The following is a 20,300-nucleotide window of genomic DNA, read 5'->3' as shown; positions in this document are numbered from 1 at the left end:
CAGATTCAGAACATATAATGAGAAACTACAGAAACCATCTTGTAGGTGATGCAGCTGTTGACTCTCAGATTCAGTTTTAAGAGGGTCAGAGGAAGGAATAAAGAGCATTTAGATTTGAAATTCCCGAACCATGCCACAGAGTACTTATTAGGAGGTAGATGGGGGAAGCATAGGGTTCCCTCTCTCTCCATCTCTCTTCTTCCCTCCCTTCCTCCATACATAAGAAAACAGGAGGTTTGCAGAAATGTCAATAATTGTTAATAATCCTCCTCTTAGGGGATAAACGCATGAACGCAGTCGCCTAACCCACTTGAACTCTCTGTCCCTTCCACTCTTCACTGGTAAATCTCACATTCCTTTGGAGAATCTGCTCCTCCCGGAGTCGTATTCTCCAAGCACAGATTTTAGGCTGTCACTCGTGGCGCGGGATGAAAACTTCACGTGTTCTCTGCTATTTATAGAATTATTAGCCGCCAGGTTTTCAACTGCTGGTTCTTCTTCAGCGGAGGAATGCTGCTCTCGCTCCCCACCGCCCGACCCGGCGGCTGCGGCGCGCCCTCCCTCCGGGGGCCGAGTCAGGAGCGTGACGCAGGAGCCAGCTCTTCCCGGACGCCCAGCCTCGCGGGCGCAGGACCCACCGGAGGCGCCGAGCAGCGCGCGGCTGCGCGCCGGGTCGGTCCCCGGGCACCCGCTGCGCGCGTCCGCCCACGGCCTTCCAGCTCAGCCCGCGGCCCAGCCAGAGGGAAGATGGGCACGGGGGACTTCATCTGCATCTCCATGACTGGAGGGGCGCCCTGGGGGTTCCGGCTGCAGGGCGGCAAGGAGCAGAGGCAGCCTCTACACGTGGCGAAGGTGAGCGGGGAGCCGGGTCAGGTGGTCTGCCCCAGGGGCCCCACCTGCCGAGTTCTGGCGGCCTCGGACGCCGAACTGCCGGAGAACAGGCGGGGTTTCAAGAAACTCCAGAGTCCGAACCACCGCCTCTCCGGTCCGCCGCTGGCGAGCCCCGGGAGGGCAGGGTCCCGGTGAGGGGCTGCCGTCAAGACCCAGGTACGCCCCCTCGGAGGACAGCGGAGCTCCGCGGGGCAGAGCCGCTGGGCGAGGAGGCTCTGGGGACGGGATCCAGGGCTGGGGGCAGCGTGCACGGAAAAGCCAATTTTGGCAATAATTTTTAAAGTATGATGAAATGTCATAAAATCTATTTAAAGAATCTCCTTTTAAGGATTTGACGAGTAAATGCAGAAAGCCAAGTGCTGTCTTCCCTGAAGTGTGCCCAGCTGGTTAAGGACAGCCATAAAATTCAGGGATCCCGGCGCTGCCAGGGCCCCGAGTGACTGCAGGCTGCAGGAGCTGCTGGCAGGGGTGCACCGCGGGGCTGGGGTCTGCTGCCTTCCAACTGGCAGACAAAAAAACCTGGAACTGTACGACGGGGAACAAGTTTTTACCTGATTTTAATACCAAATTATAGTATCATATCAAAGAGCCTGTGAGGCAGGAGGTGGACTTTGCTTTATGCTGATATTAAAAATGGATCCAGATGCTTCTGAAATATGTGGGTCACTGCCTTGTAGGCCTTCTTTCACCTTGGCTTTTACTTTTAAAAAGCGGTGCGAGTGAGAAAAGGAGCTTCTTTGAAGTTTTCTGCTCTCAGGAATCCATCAGAAAATCCTTTCATAACGCGATGGTAGAATCCTGCCCCTAGTGGAAGTTCAGGTTCTCAGCCCAGACAAGAAGCAGGACAGGGAAAAGCAGATTGTTAAAATAAGACTGGAAAGTTCATCAGAGATCCTAATTCAAGTATTTTCAGGTGAGGAGAGAGCCTGAGGGGCTAAGTCACCCTTCTGGAGTGTCCCAGGGGACCTCAGAGGGATCTGTGGCCCTCGAGGCTCCCTGGGAGCCAGGGCAGGCCAGTGCTGCAGGCGAGCAGGACCGTGCTGGGGGATCCCACCTTCCCGGGCATCCGTGAAGCAACACTCGGATGGAAAGGAAGAGCCTGGGGGAAAGGACCTGCAAGGGAGGAGGGGCAGGGCCCCTGGGACAAGAAGAAAAGAGCCTGCGAGAACTAGAGGGTCCCGGGCAGCAGGGTTCCAAAATTCTGGTCACCACAAAGCACCTGTTACTGGTAGTTTGTGGCAACATTGTGTGATAAACGTGAAGGTGTGATTCAGGCTGGGACCTGAGGCTGGAGCGTTCACTGAGTCCAGAACAGTGGTGGGTCATCTGCTTCCCACAGGGAGATGGGGCTGACTCCAGCGCTGATCTCCAGGGCAGCCCTGGGTGAGTGGCCTGCCCTCCTGGAGCGGGTGTAAGGAGAGAGTTAAGGAGGAGCTGAACTGCAGGGTCCTGAAGGTCCTATGCCCCAGGGCACAGTTGGGGTGGAATGTGAGGACAGAGAGGCTGAAAGCTGTCATGTCCAGTGGCTCTGAAGAGCTCAGCAGGAGTGGCACCTCTTTCTCTGGGTGCTGGTTCAAGGTTCACACTGTCCTCTCTTGCTCAGGGAGCTCCTGTTCTAGAAAGCCTGGGAGCAAGATTGCCCACTGTGCCTGCCTGCCAGGACCACCATTCTTATTTAAAGTGCTGCGCCTGTCAGAGAGTGGACCAGTCAGGGTCTCCCACCAAGGGGTCTCCCACCGAGCTCAGCGCAGGAGGGTGTCCTGGGGCAGAGACCGGCTCCTTTGGGTGGAGCTGCCCCCACCTAGAGGTGGGACATACAGGCTGGGTGCAGGATGGTTGCTGGCAAGCAAGATGCTCGTGTTTTGAGAAAAAAGATTAATTTGATAATTGAAAAAAAATATTTCCCAAGAAGATAGAATTTCAGCCAGTGCTTGAACCATGACCTTAAAATGAGAATGCTATGAAATGTTTTGTTCAAAGATAAAACAAAATTTGGCTAGTTGTGAAACATTTGTGTTTAGATCTTTAATAATTCTGTATAGAAAAAAACCCAGCACAGGAAAAACAAGGGTGATGTTATTAAGTGGTCAGCAGCACAGTGGCCTTGTGAATGCCACTGAGCACCCTCCCAGTGGTGGCTGGTCACTTCTCAGAGATGTTCGGACATGTTCAGTACTTGCTGGTTGACCAAACTGCACACAAACCCACACTTTAAAGATCACTAACAGGAATATTAACAAAACTTCTCAGAGACAAAAAGCTCAGTGCTCTCAATTTCTGTTTTTTTTTTTTTTTTAAATAAACTGATTTTTTAAAAAGGCCAAATAATCAGTAACGCATCTGGTGTTTGAATGCTTGCGTGTCTGTGAATTTGCATTCTGTATGACACAGTGTCCGCCTCACAGGCTAAAGCCACTTGGCCTGATCTGTCCCCAGAAGCAAGCTGTGCAGACGGACAGCCTCACTGTCGGAGCCAGAGGATGTCAGCAGACCCCGCTGCAAAGCTCCCTGGGGGTCCCTTCGTGGCCTCCCGGGACACACTCTTGGCAGATCACTCTGGAAAGCTCCATGTCAAGCCGTTGGAGCCGTTTTTGTTGGATAACACATCTTACAATTCAAAACAACTCACATTTTGAAAACAATGAACAAAACATTGTTCAGAATATGTATCTTTCATGGTTAATACAGTGAGACTTTTTTCTTTAAACCCTGCAAATCTTTGTAGTTCTGATTCCCATTGGATTTCAGTTCAGAGTTTCAAGCACCCATCACAATTGAGATCAAAATCATCATCGCTCTCTTCCTGAGGCAGTGATGGATGCAGTGATTCTTACCTGTGGCTGTGGACCCTGTAAAGCTCTGAACAAAGCACATTTTGTAGGCTCAGTGCAGTCCAGGCTATGTGGTCCGTGTCCCCTTGTGCCACATCCCTTGCGCTATCAGTGAGGTTTCTGGAATGGTTCAGAGAGAGCGATTGCAGAAACAGCCGTCTGTGGGGAAGGGAGCTGAGCATGACTGCTCCTCACTACCAATGGAAAGCTAGTGATGTCTTTAACGTAAATGAGCTGATCACTCCACGCTGGGTTGGTTAACATAAATGAGCTGGTCACTCCACGCTGGGTTGGTTCTGGGTCCTTAACTAGAAATTCAAAGGCAGGTCTGCTTCTAGCCCACACATGAGGTGCATCTCCTAGGCAAACGGTGTGTCCACACCCTCGTCTGGACATTGTGTTTCAGTGCGCTCAGTCGTGGGGCCGCCGTGGCATCAGATGCCCCTGCGCATGCACTCTGCCTGGTGGGGACCTGGCACAGCGCTTGTGTCCAGCAAGTCCTGCCCAGTGCCCAGAAGGGTTCCAGTGCCTGTGAGTGACGTCTCCTGGAGAGTTTTGCAGAGCCTGAGCGTGTGTGTGAGAAGCTGCCTCTGCCCCAGAGCTGGGGAAGCTGCAGTGAGACAGGCCAGGCTCTTGCTACGGGGATCTGTAAAGATGATTGGATGCAACTTTTCTCCTTTTTTGTTGGAAATGTGCCCAAGAGGATAGAGATGGAGGTAGGCTAGGGTGGTCCCCCCAGGAAAGTTCATAAAACGCAAACATACCACAGCCTCAGTGTTTGTAATCACTTGGGAGATAATTAATTGGCCTGGGGTGTGCCCTGGGCCTCAGGGTTTGTAAACACTTGGAGGTAATTCCCCTGTGTGATGCAGATCCCCAGCCCTGCTGCAGAGGGCAGCCAGTTGGGTCCACTCTGCGCTCACTGGGAGGCAGGCACACTGCCCTTTCCCAACCAAGTTAGGAGGTGGTCCAGAGAGGCCCAGAGCTGCCTGAGTTCCAGCCTTGTGAGCAGGTCACGTTGTGGTGGCCAGCCAGGTGAGCTGGGCCTTCAGCAGGAGCCCTGGAGGCCGGGCTGCAGGAAGGGAGGTTCTCTCATGTCCACACCAGGGCGGGCTCCGGGCACGCCCTGGGCAAGCTCTGGCAGCGAGGAGGAGCCCCCAGCAGGCTACCTGAGCCAGCAGCAGAGCCCTCAGCTGACCAGAGCTCAGCTCACACTCAGACCACCCCGGAAGGGGGTTTCCCATCTGCCTGAAGCCCAGAGTCAGAGTCTCACTCATTCCACCTGGAAACAGGAGCATGGCAGGAGCCGGTGTTTTCAGAGCTCCTCTGTGCCTCGTGGGGTGTGGCTGGCTGGGTACCTCGAGGAGTGCCAGCTGGTTCTGTTCTAAGCGTGAGTCGGCCCATTTCTGCCCACTGAAGCTCTCAGCATTGACAAAGACAGACCCCTTGAGAGTACCTTGGGCAGACCCCTGCACTTCTCCTGCCCTTGGTCATCAACTGTCCAGTCCAGTTGGAGCTTCTGTCTAATACCTGGCTCTGAGTTCCCTCTCCTGGCCCTGTGGCTCTGGAGCTCACCCTGGGAGAAGGGTGTTGTCTACCCTCCAGCTGCAGAGGGGAGAGGAGTGGCCTTCACCCAGAGCTGAACAGGGGCATGTCTCTCTCGGCTGCTGTTGTCTTCTCTGGTCAATGCTGAGTGGCCCTTGAAGTTCTCTGTGGCTGGTGACCAAGTGCCAGGGCAGATGTGGCTTCTCCTAGGAGCCCTGGAGACCCCCTGGGGCAGGCACCCTGGGATGGAAGTTGGGCTCACCTCACTCTGCTCTGCCCTGCCCTGGAGCCTGGCGGCTGGCTCCTGGAGCTCCTGGCTGGGAGTCTGACCTTTGGGGTAGGGCGCTAGAAGCTGGCTCAATCCTGCCACCTGCCTTGGCATTTCTCCTGCAGAGGAGATGCAGAGACCCTCCCCTGTGCCTGGTGGCAGGCTGGGGTCCTGGTGACAGGCCCTTACATTCAACCAGATAACGTGTGAAACAACTTAACTTCGTCTGTGAGTTCACGTGTTTGGCTAGAAGTAGCTCCATGTATGCGTCTCGTGATTTTCCAAATGAACTATTGTTACCTCTTTTGATACCAGCAGGACTGACCAGGGTTTATTACTGTCAGATTATAGATGCAAAAAAGCTGATCCTGAAAAAATTAAATTATTTGCAAATGAATTATGTCACCTCGTCCAAAGTCCAGTAGAACACCTCCTCCTGGAGAAGCACCCTGCCACTCTTGGGCGTGAGCCTCCGTCAGGAAGAACGGACTGCTGCTCAGTGTGGCTGAGAATCGCACGGCTTTAGCGTGGGGTTTGTGCAACACCGAAACTCACCTGATCCAGAGTGCCTTGGGTGCGTGGTGACTTCCTCCCTGTGGGACTGAGGGAAGGGGTTTCAGGCACAGTGTGCAACAGGAGAAACCTGGAGTAAACTCTGTGTATAATAAACCTGGAAGAACGGCGTGTCACGGTGGAGCTAGACCCACCAGGGCTTTGCAGGAAGTGGCGTTCTGATTCATCCTGAACAACCTGAAGGGAAACAACCTCAGAGGTTAAAGCTCATCTGAGGAGCCCCCTCTACCCTCTGCTCATCTGCCACCCTCTCCTCAGTTTTTTAACCTTTACTTATTTATTTTTATGTGGTCTGAGGATGGAACCCAGTGCCTCACACGTGCTCGGCCAGTGCTCGACCGCTGAGCCACAGCCCTTTCCCCTCAGTTGTAACAGACAGGCTTCTAAGTCTCTGCCACCCCTGGGGGGCAGACGTCCGGATGCGGTCCTGCCTGGCGTGGAGTCCAGCGTGTTTCCGGGGGAGGCCTGGTAGCCGTGGTGGAGGGTTTTCTGAGTGAGTGGAACACCCCAGGTCCACTTCCTGCCCGCTGGCCTTTGGTCTTCCCTGGCACTCTTGCTGGACAGTCATCTGCCGCATTTGGAAGTGGTGTGGGTGTCGGGCTGAGGAGCCTCGGGAGCCTCCTGGGTCAGGCTGTGTGTGGGGTGTCCATGGGGCTTCACCCAGTGCACCTGGCAGGGGTTTCACCTTGGGGGACGCTGATGACTTCTGTCCTGGGAGTCAGTAGTAACAACAGAGGGGTCGTTTCCCCAAACATCTGGTGGCCCTTAACAGAACCTTCTGGAGACGATTTCTTTGAAGAAACTTGTGTGGGATGTTTACTGGATGCGAAATGCTCCCTGTGCCAGTTTTACTTATGACTCTCCTGGTGCTGGGGATGGAACCCAGGCCTGGTGCATGCTGGGGAAGTGCTGCTACTGAGCCACACCCAGCCCTGGAGTCACCTTCTGGAGCACGGAACTCGGGTTGCCCCACTTAAGATCCACCCTCAGGAGCACGCAAGAGTGGTGGCCTCTGCGGCCTGGGTGGTTGGGCAGCCCTGAGCCTTCCACCTGTGCAGAGTCCCCTGTGGGCCTGTGCAGGTGAGCAGCCAGTTAGGGGAAGGGCCGCCTGAGTGCACCTGGTTGAGAGGTGTTTGTGACCTGTAGATAAACCTGTTCTGACACCGAGTCACATCACAGACTCAAGGTCATGTCAGGTTATTTTATTGGGAGTTTATTTTTAAGATAAACAATTTACGAAATAAAATAGATTACAAATCTTCAAATCCTGATTTAAGAATTTTCTACTTACCAAATTCCCACGTGGTCTTTTGTTAATCCATCTATTTTAAGCTAACAGATTAAGTTGTATGTGTTTATCACTTACAACATGGTGTCTGGAAAAATAATGGGGAGTGGTTAAAACAGCTGTCCACAGGTGTTGCACCCAGTCCTTATTTTGAGATCTAACCACACACAGCAGTGTCCACAGTCAGCTGCTGCATGGTGGATCTCCTATCTTCGGGCTCCACCCCGCTGCGATCTTGCCCCCCTCCCTCCTGTCTCTAAGCCCTCCACAGCCCTCCTGGTGACCCCACCCCGTCTCCCCACGCCGTCAGTGCCTTTAGCCCTGGTGACCCCACCCCTGTGCCTCTAGGTGGCATGTGTGAGTGAGACCGTGTGGTGTCATCTGATTTCACGTGACACAGTGCTTCCCAGGCTGTGCAAGCCATCCCCAGGAGCTTCCTCTGTGCAGCTTGAGGATGCGCCCTGGTGCGTGCAGGCCTCCTTTTCTCCATCCTCCCGTCCTGCGAGGACACCCGGCTGGGCCCTCCACTGCTGCTGAGAACGCTGCCGCGAGAACGCGGGTCAGGGGCTCTGGTTTGGGCATTCTGCAGTTGCTGGGTCATGGCCCTCTGACTGCTGAGCCGTCCAGGTGCCTGCAGGCGACTCTCTGGGCCAAGCTGACTGTTTCCCTCCTGCCCACAGTGGCCAGGGCTCCCTTTGCCCTGGCCCCTCCCTGATCACCTGTGGATCACAGCATTTGAGCCGGAGACGGTGGCCTCGCCGTGTTGGCCTGAGTCTCCCTGAGGCCTGCCATGTCCACCGTTCTTCTCACGTACCTGTTGGCCATCGTGAGTCTTCTCTGGAGAAATGTCTATGGTGTCTTTGGCCCACGTGTCAGTTATCTGTTTCTTGACTTGGTGTTGTTTGAATCTCTCATCGAGGTGCAGTTTGTGGAAACGGTCCCGGAGCTTCAGGTTGTCTCTTCCCGCTGCTGGTTGTTTTGGTCGCTGGGGGAAGCCAGTAGCTCAACGCGGGCCCTTGCTGCCGTGCTTCTGGTACATCATCTCCAGACAGCTGCCGCCAGGCCACCCCGAGTGCTCTCCATTTCCTCTAGTGGTCACTTGGTTTCAGGTCTTCATTAAATCTCTAATCCATTGAGCTGATCTTAACTGGCCAGAGGCCAGGTCTGCTTCCGTCCTTCTGCTTGGAGGTACAGGATCACCCTGGCACACGTACTGACCAGACGGCCCTCCAGTGTGTGTCATGAGCTATGGGAATGTCTAGTTTTTCATCTCTGCTTTTAGATGAGTCTTTTCTCTCCCTTCTTAGTTAAGCTAAAGATTCTCAATTTGTTTATCCTTTCACAAAAACCAGCTCTTTGCTTTGTTGATCTTTTGCATTTTTCTCATTTCTGTTTCAATATTTTGCTCTGATATTTGCTATTTCCTCCCTCTACTGACCTTGGGCCGAGTTCCTGAGGGGCAAAGGCTGAGGATGTGCGGGTCCCTCCTGGCCTCTCTTCTGTTCTACAGGCCTGCATATCTGGTCTCAACGCTGTTTTAAGCTTGTATTGTGTTTTGAGGTCAGAAAGTGTGACACCTCTTCCTTTTTTCCTTTGGCTCAAGGTGTCTATTTGGTTTTCTTGTGGTTTCATACAAATTTTCAATAGATATTTCTGGTTCTGTGAAGAATACCATTGATATTCTGATAGGAATTACTTCGTGTGTTTGGACATTTTAAGAATACTGATTCTCTCATGGGATGTCTTTTGTGTCCTTTCTAGTTTCTTTCTTGGTGAGCTTTGATAGCTTGACTATGGGGTCTTCAGGGAGCCTTATGCAGATCAAACCTGAAGGTGTTTCTTTTACCCCTGGATATATTTATATCTTTCTCCAGACTTGGAAAATTTCCTTCTATTATTTCTTTAATTTTTTTATACTACTTTTTCTTCTACTTCTGAAATGCTAATGGCTCATAAATTTACCCTTTTTGATGCCATCCTTAAATCCCACAATTTTTCTTATTTCTTTTCAAAATCTGTTATTTTTTTCTTTTCTGTGTTTTTCCAAAGCATCTGTCTTTTGAGTTCAGAGGCTTTCTTCTGCTTGATCAAGTCTGCTGGTCCTGCTAGCTGTATTTCCATTTCATTCACCATAGTTTTCAGCTCCAGGATTTGATTGATTTATCATCACTATTATGTAATCTTTCTTTTAATTTTTTTTCTGGTTATTTTTTCATTGAAATATTTTTCTGTATATTCTTGAAGTCATTGGCCTTCCTTAAAACACTATTTTGAGTTCTTTACCAGGTGGTTCACACATCTTCATCTCTTTAAGGTTAGCTACTGGTACTTAGTTTTGTGTGCTCGGTGGCACCGAGCTTCCTGGTCATTTTTGATCCCTGTGGTTGTGTGTTCAAGTTTGTGCATGGAAAAGGAGGTAAGGTACCTACTTCCAGCTTTATGGTCTGGCTTTGGGAACGTCCTTCAGTAGTCAACCTGTCCAATTTCATGTATTGTGGTACCTGTGCCAGAGCCTACTCCCGCCATTGTGGTGCTAGTGGGTGCCTGAAGCCCCAGACCACCAGGGTGGACACATGGCCCACAGCCCAGGTTCCACTGTTTGTCACTTAGGAAAATCTGTGGGCCACACTGTTACCCAGGGTGTCACATTTCTTAGGTTCATGATACAAAGCTGCCAGAGAGGTTTTGCTGTCACCTGTTGTGGCACTTCTTAAAATACTTTTCAGGGTCCTCAGTGCTTTCATAAAATAGCCATGACATTGTTTAATCTGAGTATGCACCCACCATGGGTGAGGCATGTTATGAATTATTTCCCATCCTTTGCTCAGACGAGGAATCTGAGGCATACAGAAGCCATGTCAGTAGCTTAAGGTCACCTGTCAGCAAATGGCAAGATCAGGATACAGACAGTGTGATGTCAACAGCCTTGACTGCTGCTAACATGTGGCTTCTTCATGGGCTGAGCCTCCTGAAGGCACCTGAAGCCCCCTTGATCTAGGCCACAGGCCTGTCACTCTCCAGAGGTGCATTCAGCCCTCAGGAAACCTCATGATGCTCAGGAGAGGGCTCCGACTCCCTCATCCCTGCTGGAAAGCTGCCTTCACACCCCCCACCATGTCTGGAGAAGCTGCATTCACCAGAGAGGCCCTTGTTGGAGTCAGGCCTCCAGGGCTCTGACCCTGCTGGAGTTAGAGGCAACCCCCAGCCCTCCTGTGTCCACCACCCCAGCACTCACTTGAGCTCTTCGGGCTCCACTGCCTGGGCTGAAGCTTGGCTCATACAACTGCTCCTCCATCAGACCAGTGAGGTCCAAACATGTAACAAAACCTTCTGGAAGAAGAAACTGAGTGAATCACATCTGTGTGCTAGGTGTAAATAGAACATGCACACACACCTGCACGACCGCTGAGCTCATCTTTCATGTTGAGCCTAAGACCCATCTGTGTTGTAGGTGTATATAGAACATGCACACACACCTACAGAACCTCTGTGCTTATCTTTCATGTTGAGCATAAGACCCATCTGTGTTCTAGGTGTAAATAGAACATGCACACACACCTGCACGACCGCTGAGCTCATCTTTCATGTTGAGCCTAAGACCCATCTGTGTTCTAGGTGTATATAGAACATGCACATACACCTGCACGACAGCTGAGCTCATCTTTCATGTTGAGCCTAAGACCCATCTGTGTTCTAGGTGTATATAGAACATGCACATACACCTGCACGACAGCTGAGCTCATCTTTCATGTTGAGCCTAAGACCCATCTGTGTTCTAGGTATATATAGAACATGCACATACACCTGCGCGACCGCTGAGCTCATCTTTCATGTTGAGCCTAAGACCCATCTGTGTTGTAGGTGTATATAGAACATGCACACACACCTGCACGACCGCTGAGCTCATCTTTCATGTTGAGCCTAAGACCCATCTGTGTTGTAGGTGTATATAGAACATGCACACACACCTGCACAACCACTGTGCTCATCTTTCATATTGAGCCTAAGACCCATCTGTGTTGTAGGTGTATATAGAACATGCACACACACCTGCACGACCACTGAGCTCATCTTTCATGTTGAGCATAAGACCCATCTGTGTTGTAGGTGTATATACAACATGCACACACACCTGCACGACCACTGAGCTCATCTTTCATGTTGAGCCTAAGACCCATCTGTGTTGTAGGTGTATATAGAACATGCACACACACCTGCACGACCACTGAGCTCATCTTTCATGTTGAGCCTAAGACCCATCTGTGTTGTAGGTGTATATACAACATGCACACACACCTGCACAACCACTGTGCTCATCTTTCATATTGAGCCTAAGACCCATCTGTGTTGTAGGTGTATATAGAACATGCACACACACCTGCACGACCACTGAGCTCATCTTTCATGTTGAGCCTAAGACCCATCTGTGTTGTAGGTGTATATAGAACATGCACACACACCTGCACGACCACTGAGCTCATCTTTCATGTTGAGCATAAGACCCATCTGTGTTGTAGGTGTATATAGAACATGCACACACACCTGCACGACCACTGAGCTCATCTTTCATGTTGAGCATAAGACCCATCTGTGTTGTAGGTGTATATACAACATGCACACACACCTGCATGACCACTGAGCTCATCTTTCATGTTGAGCCTAAGACCCATCTGTGTTGTAGGTGTATATACAACATGCACACACACCTGCACGACCACTGAGCTCATCTTTCATGTTGAGCATAAGACCCATCTGTGTTGTAGGTGTATATACAACATGCACACACACCTGCACGACCACTGAGCTCATCTTTCATGTTGAGCATAAGACCCATCTGTGTTGTAGGTGTATATAGAACATGCACACACACCTGTGTGACCACTGAGCTCATCTTTCATGTTGAGCATAAGACCCATCTGTGTTCTAGGTGTATATAGAACATGCACACACACCTGCACGACCACTGAGCTCATCTTTCATGTTGAGCCTAAGACCCATGTGTGTTGTAGGTGTATATACAACATGCACACACACCTGCATGACCACTGAGCTCATCTTTCATGTTGAGCATAAGACCCATCTGTGTTCTAGGTGTATATAGAACATGCACACACACCTGCACGACAGCTGAGCTCATCTTTCATGTTGAGCCTAAGACCCATCTGTGTTGTAGGTGTATATAGAACATGCACACACACCTGCACGACCACTGAGCTCATCTTTCATGTTGAGCCTAAGACCCATCTGTGTTGTAGGTGTATATACAACATGCACACACACCTGCACGACCACTGAGCTCATCTTTCATGTTGAGCATAAGACCCATCTGTGTTGTAGGTGTATATAGAACATGCACACACACCTGCGTGACCACTGAGCTCATCTTTCATGTTGAGCATAAGACCCATCTGTGTTCTAGGTGTATATAGAACATGCACACACACCTGCACGACCACTGAGCTCATCTTTCATGTTGAGCATAAGACCCATCTGTGTTGTAGGTGTATATACAACATGCACACACACCTGCACGACCACTGAGCTCATCTTTCATGTTGAGCCTAAGACCCATCTGTGTTGTAGGTGTATATACAACATGCACACACACCTGCACAACCACTGTGCTCATCTTTCATATTGAGCCTAAGACCCATCTGTGTTGTAGGTGTATATAGAACATGCACACACACCTGCACGACCACTGAGCTCATCTTTCATGTTGAGCCTAAGACCCATCTGTGTTGTAGGTGTATATAGAACATGCACACACACCTGCACGACCACTGAGCTCATCTTTCATGTTGAGCATAAGACCCATCTGTGTTGTAGGTGTATATAGAACATGCACACACACCTGCACGACCACTGAGCTCATCTTTCATGTTGAGCATAAGACCCATCTGTGTTGTAGGTGTATATACAACATGCACACACACCTGCATGACCACTGAGCTCATCTTTCATGTTGAGCCTAAGACCCATCTGTGTTGTAGGTGTATATACAACATGCACACACACCTGCACGACCACTGAGCTCATCTTTCATGTTGAGCATAAGACCCATCTGTGTTGTAGGTGTATATACAACATGCACACACACCTGCACGACCACTGAGCTCATCTTTCATGTTGAGCATAAGACCCATCTGTGTTGTAGGTGTATATAGAACATGCACACACACCTGTGTGACCACTGAGCTCATCTTTCATGTTGAGCATAAGACCCATCTGTGTTCTAGGTGTATATAGAACATGCACACACACCTGCACGACCACTGAGCTCATCTTTCATGTTGAGCCTAAGACCCATCTGTGTTGTAGGTGTATATAGAACATGCACACACACCTGCACGACCACTGAGCTCATCTTTCATGTTGAGCCTAAGACCCATCTGTGTTGTAGGTGTATATACAACATGCACACACACCTGCACAACCACTGTGCTCATCTTTCATATTGAGCCTAAGACCCATCTGTGTTGTAGGTGTATATAGAACATGCACACACACCTGCACGACCACTGAGCTCATCTTTCATGTTGAGCCTAAGACCCATCTGTGTTGTAGGTGTATATAGAACATGCACACACACCTGCACGACCACTGAGCTCATCTTTCATGTTGAGCATAAGACCCATCTGTGTTGTAGGTGTATATACAACATGCACACACACCTGCACGACCACTGAGCTCATCTTTCATGTTGAGCCTAAGACCCATCTGTGTTGTAGGTGTATATAGAACATGCACACACACCTGCACGACCACTGAGCTCATCTTTCATGTTGAGCCTAAGACCCATCTGTGTTGTAGGTGTATATACAACATGCACACACACCTGCACAACCACTGTGCTCATCTTTCATATTGAGCCTAAGACCCATCTGTGTTGTAGGTGTATATAGAACATGCACACACACCTGCACGACCACTGAGCTCATCTTTCATGTTGAGCCTAAGACCCATCTGTGTTGTAGGTGTATATAGAACATGCACACACACCTGCACGACCACTGAGCTCATCTTTCATGTTGAGCATAAGACCCATCTGTGTTGTAGGTGTATATAGAACATGCACACACACCTGCACGACCACTGAGCTCATCTTTCATGTTGAGCCTAAGACCCATCTGTGTTGTAGGTGTATATACAACATGCACACACACCTGCACGACCACTGAGCTCATCTTTCATGTTGAGCATAAGACCCATCTGTGTTGTAGGTGTATATAGAACATGCACACACACCTGCGTGACCACTGAGCTCATCTTTCATGTTGAGCATAAGACCCATCTGTGTTCTAGGTGTATATAGAACATGCACACACACCTGCACGACCACTGAGCTCATCTTTCATGTTGAGCATAAGACCCATCTGTGTTGTAGGTGTATATACAACATGCACACACACCTGCACGACCACTGAGCTCATCTTTCATGTTGAGCCTAAGACCCATCTGTGTTGTAGGTGTATATACAACATGCACACACACCTGCACAACCACTGTGCTCATCTTTCATATTGAGCCTAAGACCCATCTGTGTTGTAGGTGTATATAGAACATGCACACACACCTGCACGACCACTGAGCTCATCTTTCATGTTGAGCCTAAGACCCATCTGTGTTGTAGGTGTATATAGAACATGCACACACACCTGCACGACCACTGAGCTCATCTTTCATGTTGAGCATAAGACCCATCTGTGTTGTAGGTGTATATAGAACATGCACACACACCTGCACGACCACTGAGCTCATCTTTCATGTTGAGCATAAGACCCATCTGTGTTGTAGGTGTATATACAACATGCACACACACCTGCATGACCACTGAGCTCATCTTTCATGTTGAGCCTAAGACCCATCTGTGTTGTAGGTGTATATACAACATGCACACACACCTGCACGACCACTGAGCTCATCTTTCATGTTGAGCATAAGACCCATCTGTGTTGTAGGTGTATATACAACATGCACACACACCTGCACGACCACTGAGCTCATCTTTCATGTTGAGCATAAGACCCATCTGTGTTGTAGGTGTATATAGAACATGCACACACACCTGTGTGACCACTGAGCTCATCTTTCATGTTGAGCATAAGACCCATCTGTGTTCTAGGTGTATATAGAACATGCACACACACCTGCACGACCACTGAGCTCATCTTTCATGTTGAGCCTAAGACCCATCTGTGTTGTAGGTGTATATAGAACATGCACACACACCTGCACGACCACTGAGCTCATCTTTCATGTTGAGCCTAAGACCCATCTGTGTTGTAGGTGTATATACAACATGCACACACACCTGCACAACCACTGTGCTCATCTTTCATATTGAGCCTAAGACCCATCTGTGTTGTAGGTGTATATAGAACATGCACACACACCTGCACGACCACTGAGCTCATCTTTCATGTTGAGCCTAAGACCCATCTGTGTTGTAGGTGTATATAGAACATGCACACACACCTGCACGACCACTGAGCTCATCTTTCATGTTGAGCATAAGACCCATCTGTGTTGTAGGTGTATATAGAACATGCACACACACCTGCACGACCACTGAGCTCATCTTTCATGTTGAGCATAAGACCCATCTGTGTTGTAGGTGTATATACAACATGCACACACACCTGCATGACCACTGAGCTCATCTTTCATGTTGAGCCTAAGACCCATCTGTGTTGTAGGTGTATATACAACATGCACACACACCTGCACGACCACTGAGCTCATCTTTCATGTTGAGCATAAGACCCATCTGTGTTGTAGGTGTATATACAACATGCACACACACCTGCACGACCACTGAGCTCATCTTTCATGTTGAGCATAAGACCCATCTGTGTTGTAGGTGTATATAGAACATGCACACACACCTGTGTGACCACTGAGCTCATCTTTCATGTTGAGCATAAGACCCATCTGTGTTCTAGGTGTATATAGAACATGCACACACACCTGCACGACCACTGAGCTCATCTTTCATGTTGAGCCTAAGACCCATGTGTGTTGTAGGTGTATATACAACATGCACACACACCTGCATGACCACTGAGCTCATCTTTCATGTTGAGCATAAGACCCATCTGTGTTCTAGGTGTATATAGAACATGCACACACACCTGCACGACAGCTGAGCTCATCTTTCATGTTGAGCCTAAGACCCATCTGTGTTGTAGGTGTATATAGAACATGCACACACACCTGCACGACCACTGAGCTCATCTTTCATGTTGAGCCTAAGACCCATCTGTGTTGTAGGTGTATATACAACATGCACACACACCTGCACGACCACTGAGCTCATCTTTCATGTTGAGCATAAGACCCATCTGTGTTGTAGGTGTATATAGAACATGCACACACACCTGCGTGACCACTGAGCTCATCTTTCATGTTGAGCATAAGACCCATCTGTGTTCTAGGTGTATATAGAACATGCACACACACCTGCACGACCACTGAGCTCATCTTTCATGTTGAGCATAAGACCCATCTGTGTTGTAGGTGTATATACAACATGCACACACACCTGCACGACCACTGAGCTCATCTTTCATGTTGAGCCTAAGACCCATCTGTGTTGTAGGTGTATATACAACATGCACACACACCTGCACAACCACTGTGCTCATCTTTCATATTGAGCCTAAGACCCATCTGTGTTGTAGGTGTATATAGAACATGCACACACACCTGCACGACCACTGAGCTCATCTTTCATGTTGAGCCTAAGACCCATCTGTGTTGTAGGTGTATATAGAACATGCACACACACCTGCACGACCACTGAGCTCATCTTTCATGTTGAGCATAAGACCCATCTGTGTTGTAGGTGTATATAGAACATGCACACACACCTGCACGACCACTGAGCTCATCTTTCATGTTGAGCATAAGACCCATCTGTGTTGTAGGTGTATATACAACATGCACACACACCTGCATGACCACTGAGCTCATCTTTCATGTTGAGCCTAAGACCCATCTGTGTTGTAGGTGTATATACAACATGCACACACACCTGCACGACCACTGAGCTCATCTTTCATGTTGAGCATAAGACCCATCTGTGTTGTAGGTGTATATACAACATGCACACACACCTGCACGACCACTGAGCTCATCTTTCATGTTGAGCATAAGACCCATCTGTGTTGTAGGTGTATATAGAACATGCACACACACCTGTGTGACCACTGAGCTCATCTTTCATGTTGAGCATAAGACCCATCTGTGTTCTAGGTGTATATAGAACATGCACACACACCTGCACGACCACTGAGCTCATCTTTCATGTTGAGCCTAAGACCCATCTGTGTTGTAGGTGTATATACAACATGCACACACACCTGCACGACCACTGAGCTCATCTTTCATGTTGAGCATAAGACCCATCTGTGTTGTAGGTGTATATACAACATGCACACACACCTGCATGACCACTGAGCTCATCTTTCATGTTGAGCCTAAGACCCATCTGTGTTGTAGGTGTATATAGAACATGCACACACACCTGCATGACCACTGAGCTCATCTTTCATGTTGAGCCTAAGACCCATCTGTGTTGTAGGTGTATATACAACATGCACACACACCTGCGTGACCACTGAGCTCATCTTTCATGTTGAGCCTAAGACCCATCTGTGTTGTAGGTGTATATAGAACATGCACACACACCTGCATGACCACTGAGCTCATCTTTCATGTTGAGCCTAAGACCCATCTGTGTTGTAGGTGTATATAGAACATGCACACACACCTGCACGACCGCTGAGCTCATCTTTCATGTTGAGGATAAGACCCATCTGTGTTCTAGGTGTATATAGAACATGCACACACACCTACAGAACCGCTGTGCTTATCTTTCATGTTAAGCATAAGACATACCCAGGAAAAAAAACTTAAAGAATAAAAGATAAAATGAACACTAGTTTTAATTTTGCTTTCTTGACAGCACACGAAGCCTTTTAAATCTGCAGACTCAAGATTAAAAAGCTGTCAATGATTGACAGACTTTATGGGTTTGAAAATGTTTGTGTGGCCCTGTGTGGCCAATGATTCAAAGGCACAATGAAGTTGTATTTACTGCAGTTCTTGAGTTCAGAGGCTGCCGTGGCTACTGAAGATGATAGCAGCACACGCAGAGGCATTTGAGGGACAGAATCACCACTAGCCATTTTCTACTCTCATCAGCTGGTGACGCAAAGGTCTTTGTTGAGATTTGACATGGAGGGAGGTTTCTCCTCAGATGCCTTCCCTTTGTCCTACTAAGTGGTTAGAACCTTTAGTGTTAAAATCTCACTGTACTTTACATTTGGAAGGAATGAAAATGGATTTTTTTCTACTTAAGTATGCAGAGATGGTATTAAAAAGACACATATATTTATCAGGCAGAAAAATAGTCACCTGATATAGAAACATTTTTGGTAACTCTTAATAAAAAATTCTATTTCATCCATTTTTTGCTTTCAAAACAACTAATTTTAAGGGGAACATTGCATTTATTATTCTAAAATATTTGTCAGGTCACCAATGACTAAGAGCCACTTGTCACCTCAAAAAAGGGAAATAAATCTGGAATATCCCTGTATGTGTTACAAGTGTGGAACACCGTGGAGTTCTGCAGCTCTGCCAAGGATCTGACGTGGTGGTGTGGCCGTCAGTGGTGCAGATTCCTATGGGGTCAGTCGGCTTTCCCTGGCATCTGCTGATCCTTGCACCCCTGTTTCAAAGGCTCAGTGTGGTTGAGAGGTAACTTCTGTGAGAGTGACCTCCTGCCCCGAAGGCATGTGGTGTGTGCACTTGAGACTTCTACTCAGAGTCTTTGTGGTGTGGTAGTTCCTGTCAAAGCAGGTGTACCTTCAATAATTTTATTTGCACAGTTTTCCTGTTAAAAAAACCCAACAACTGGTTTTCTTTTGAGAACTTCCCTTCAGTGTCCTTCCTTTTTGGATCCCCAGACGTAGTTCTCCATCTCTCAGTGTTGAAGTAGGATCTGCAGTACACAGGCCGACCCCGCACCGTCCCTTCTCCACGCAGTCGGCTCCCTGCTCTGTGTGGTCTTTCTGTTACTGTTGGTGCCAGTGTTCTGGCCTTTGAGAGCATCTGCTGGAAGTGGAGTTGCCACGTGGTGTGGTTTTAGCTGTTTCAACGTGTTCTCACTGGTGTTTCTCCACTTGTTCAGACTCTGCGAGGTTCGAGTTGGGTGCTGCCTGACTTCAGTGGCCGCTGAGAACAAGTTGCTGTGCTCGGGCTTCCTGCCTCCGGTCCTCCTGGCCCTGCGCTCCTTCCCCTGGGGGAGTGTGCTACCCTGCTCTGCTCCTTCTGTTCAGAGTTGTTTTAGCGCGTGAATCCTTTGTGGGGTGTTTTGGTTGACGTAGATGACCACATGGAAAGTTGAGCAGAGGTTCACCCAGGCCAAGTCAGACGCCCCTTCCCTCCCACCCTGGCGAGCAGCCCCTTCTGCGGGGTCTCCTCCAGTGCTGCCCACAGAGCCCACCTTCTGGCCCACAGGTCAGTGGGCCAGAAGCCCCAGGCAGACCCTGTGTTAAAGTAGACCAAACGACCGTTCAGTTCATGCACATTTCTCTCCCATTTTGTGGAGAAGACACAGGCATCCCTGCTGGTGGGCTCGGGGGAGTCTCCAGGCCCGGGTGCCACAGGGCTGAGCCCTGGACAGATGTGTCACCAGGACTTTGAGGCCCGGGCTGCTGGCACATGCTTCCCTGGGAAGCCATGACGTGAGTTCCGAGTCTCACACACGAGGATGAAACCCCCTCTTGGAAAGTGGCACCACTGGGCTGCGGTTGTGGCTCAGTGGTAACGTGCTTGCCTAGCATGCTTGAGGCACTGGGTTCGATTCGCAGCACCACATACAAATAAATAAAGG

General features: G+C 49.3%; 1 protein-coding gene across 2 annotated transcripts in view; it reads left to right on the top strand.

The window, feature by feature from the left end:
* The first annotated feature begins 732 nt into the window (after positions 1 to 732).
* Positions 733 to 20,300, top strand: part of SYNPO2 (synaptopodin 2) — a 162,912-nt gene continuing 143,344 nt past the window's right edge. For both annotated transcript variants that reach the window (XM_081304019.1, XM_081304016.1), the window contains exon 1: positions 733 to 852. In XM_081304019.1, coding sequence (XP_081160145.1) covers positions 748 to 852 — 105 coding nt within the window. In that variant the 5' untranslated portion in view covers positions 733 to 747. The remainder of the gene's footprint in view (positions 853 to 20,300) is intronic.

The sequence above is a fragment of the Spermophilus citellus genome (assembly GCF_964194105.1).
Source record: "Spermophilus citellus genome assembly, chromosome: 8".
Classification (NCBI taxonomy): domain Eukaryota; kingdom Metazoa; phylum Chordata; class Mammalia; order Rodentia; family Sciuridae; genus Spermophilus; species Spermophilus citellus.
This window is presented reverse-complemented; position numbering and strand designations above follow the sequence as displayed.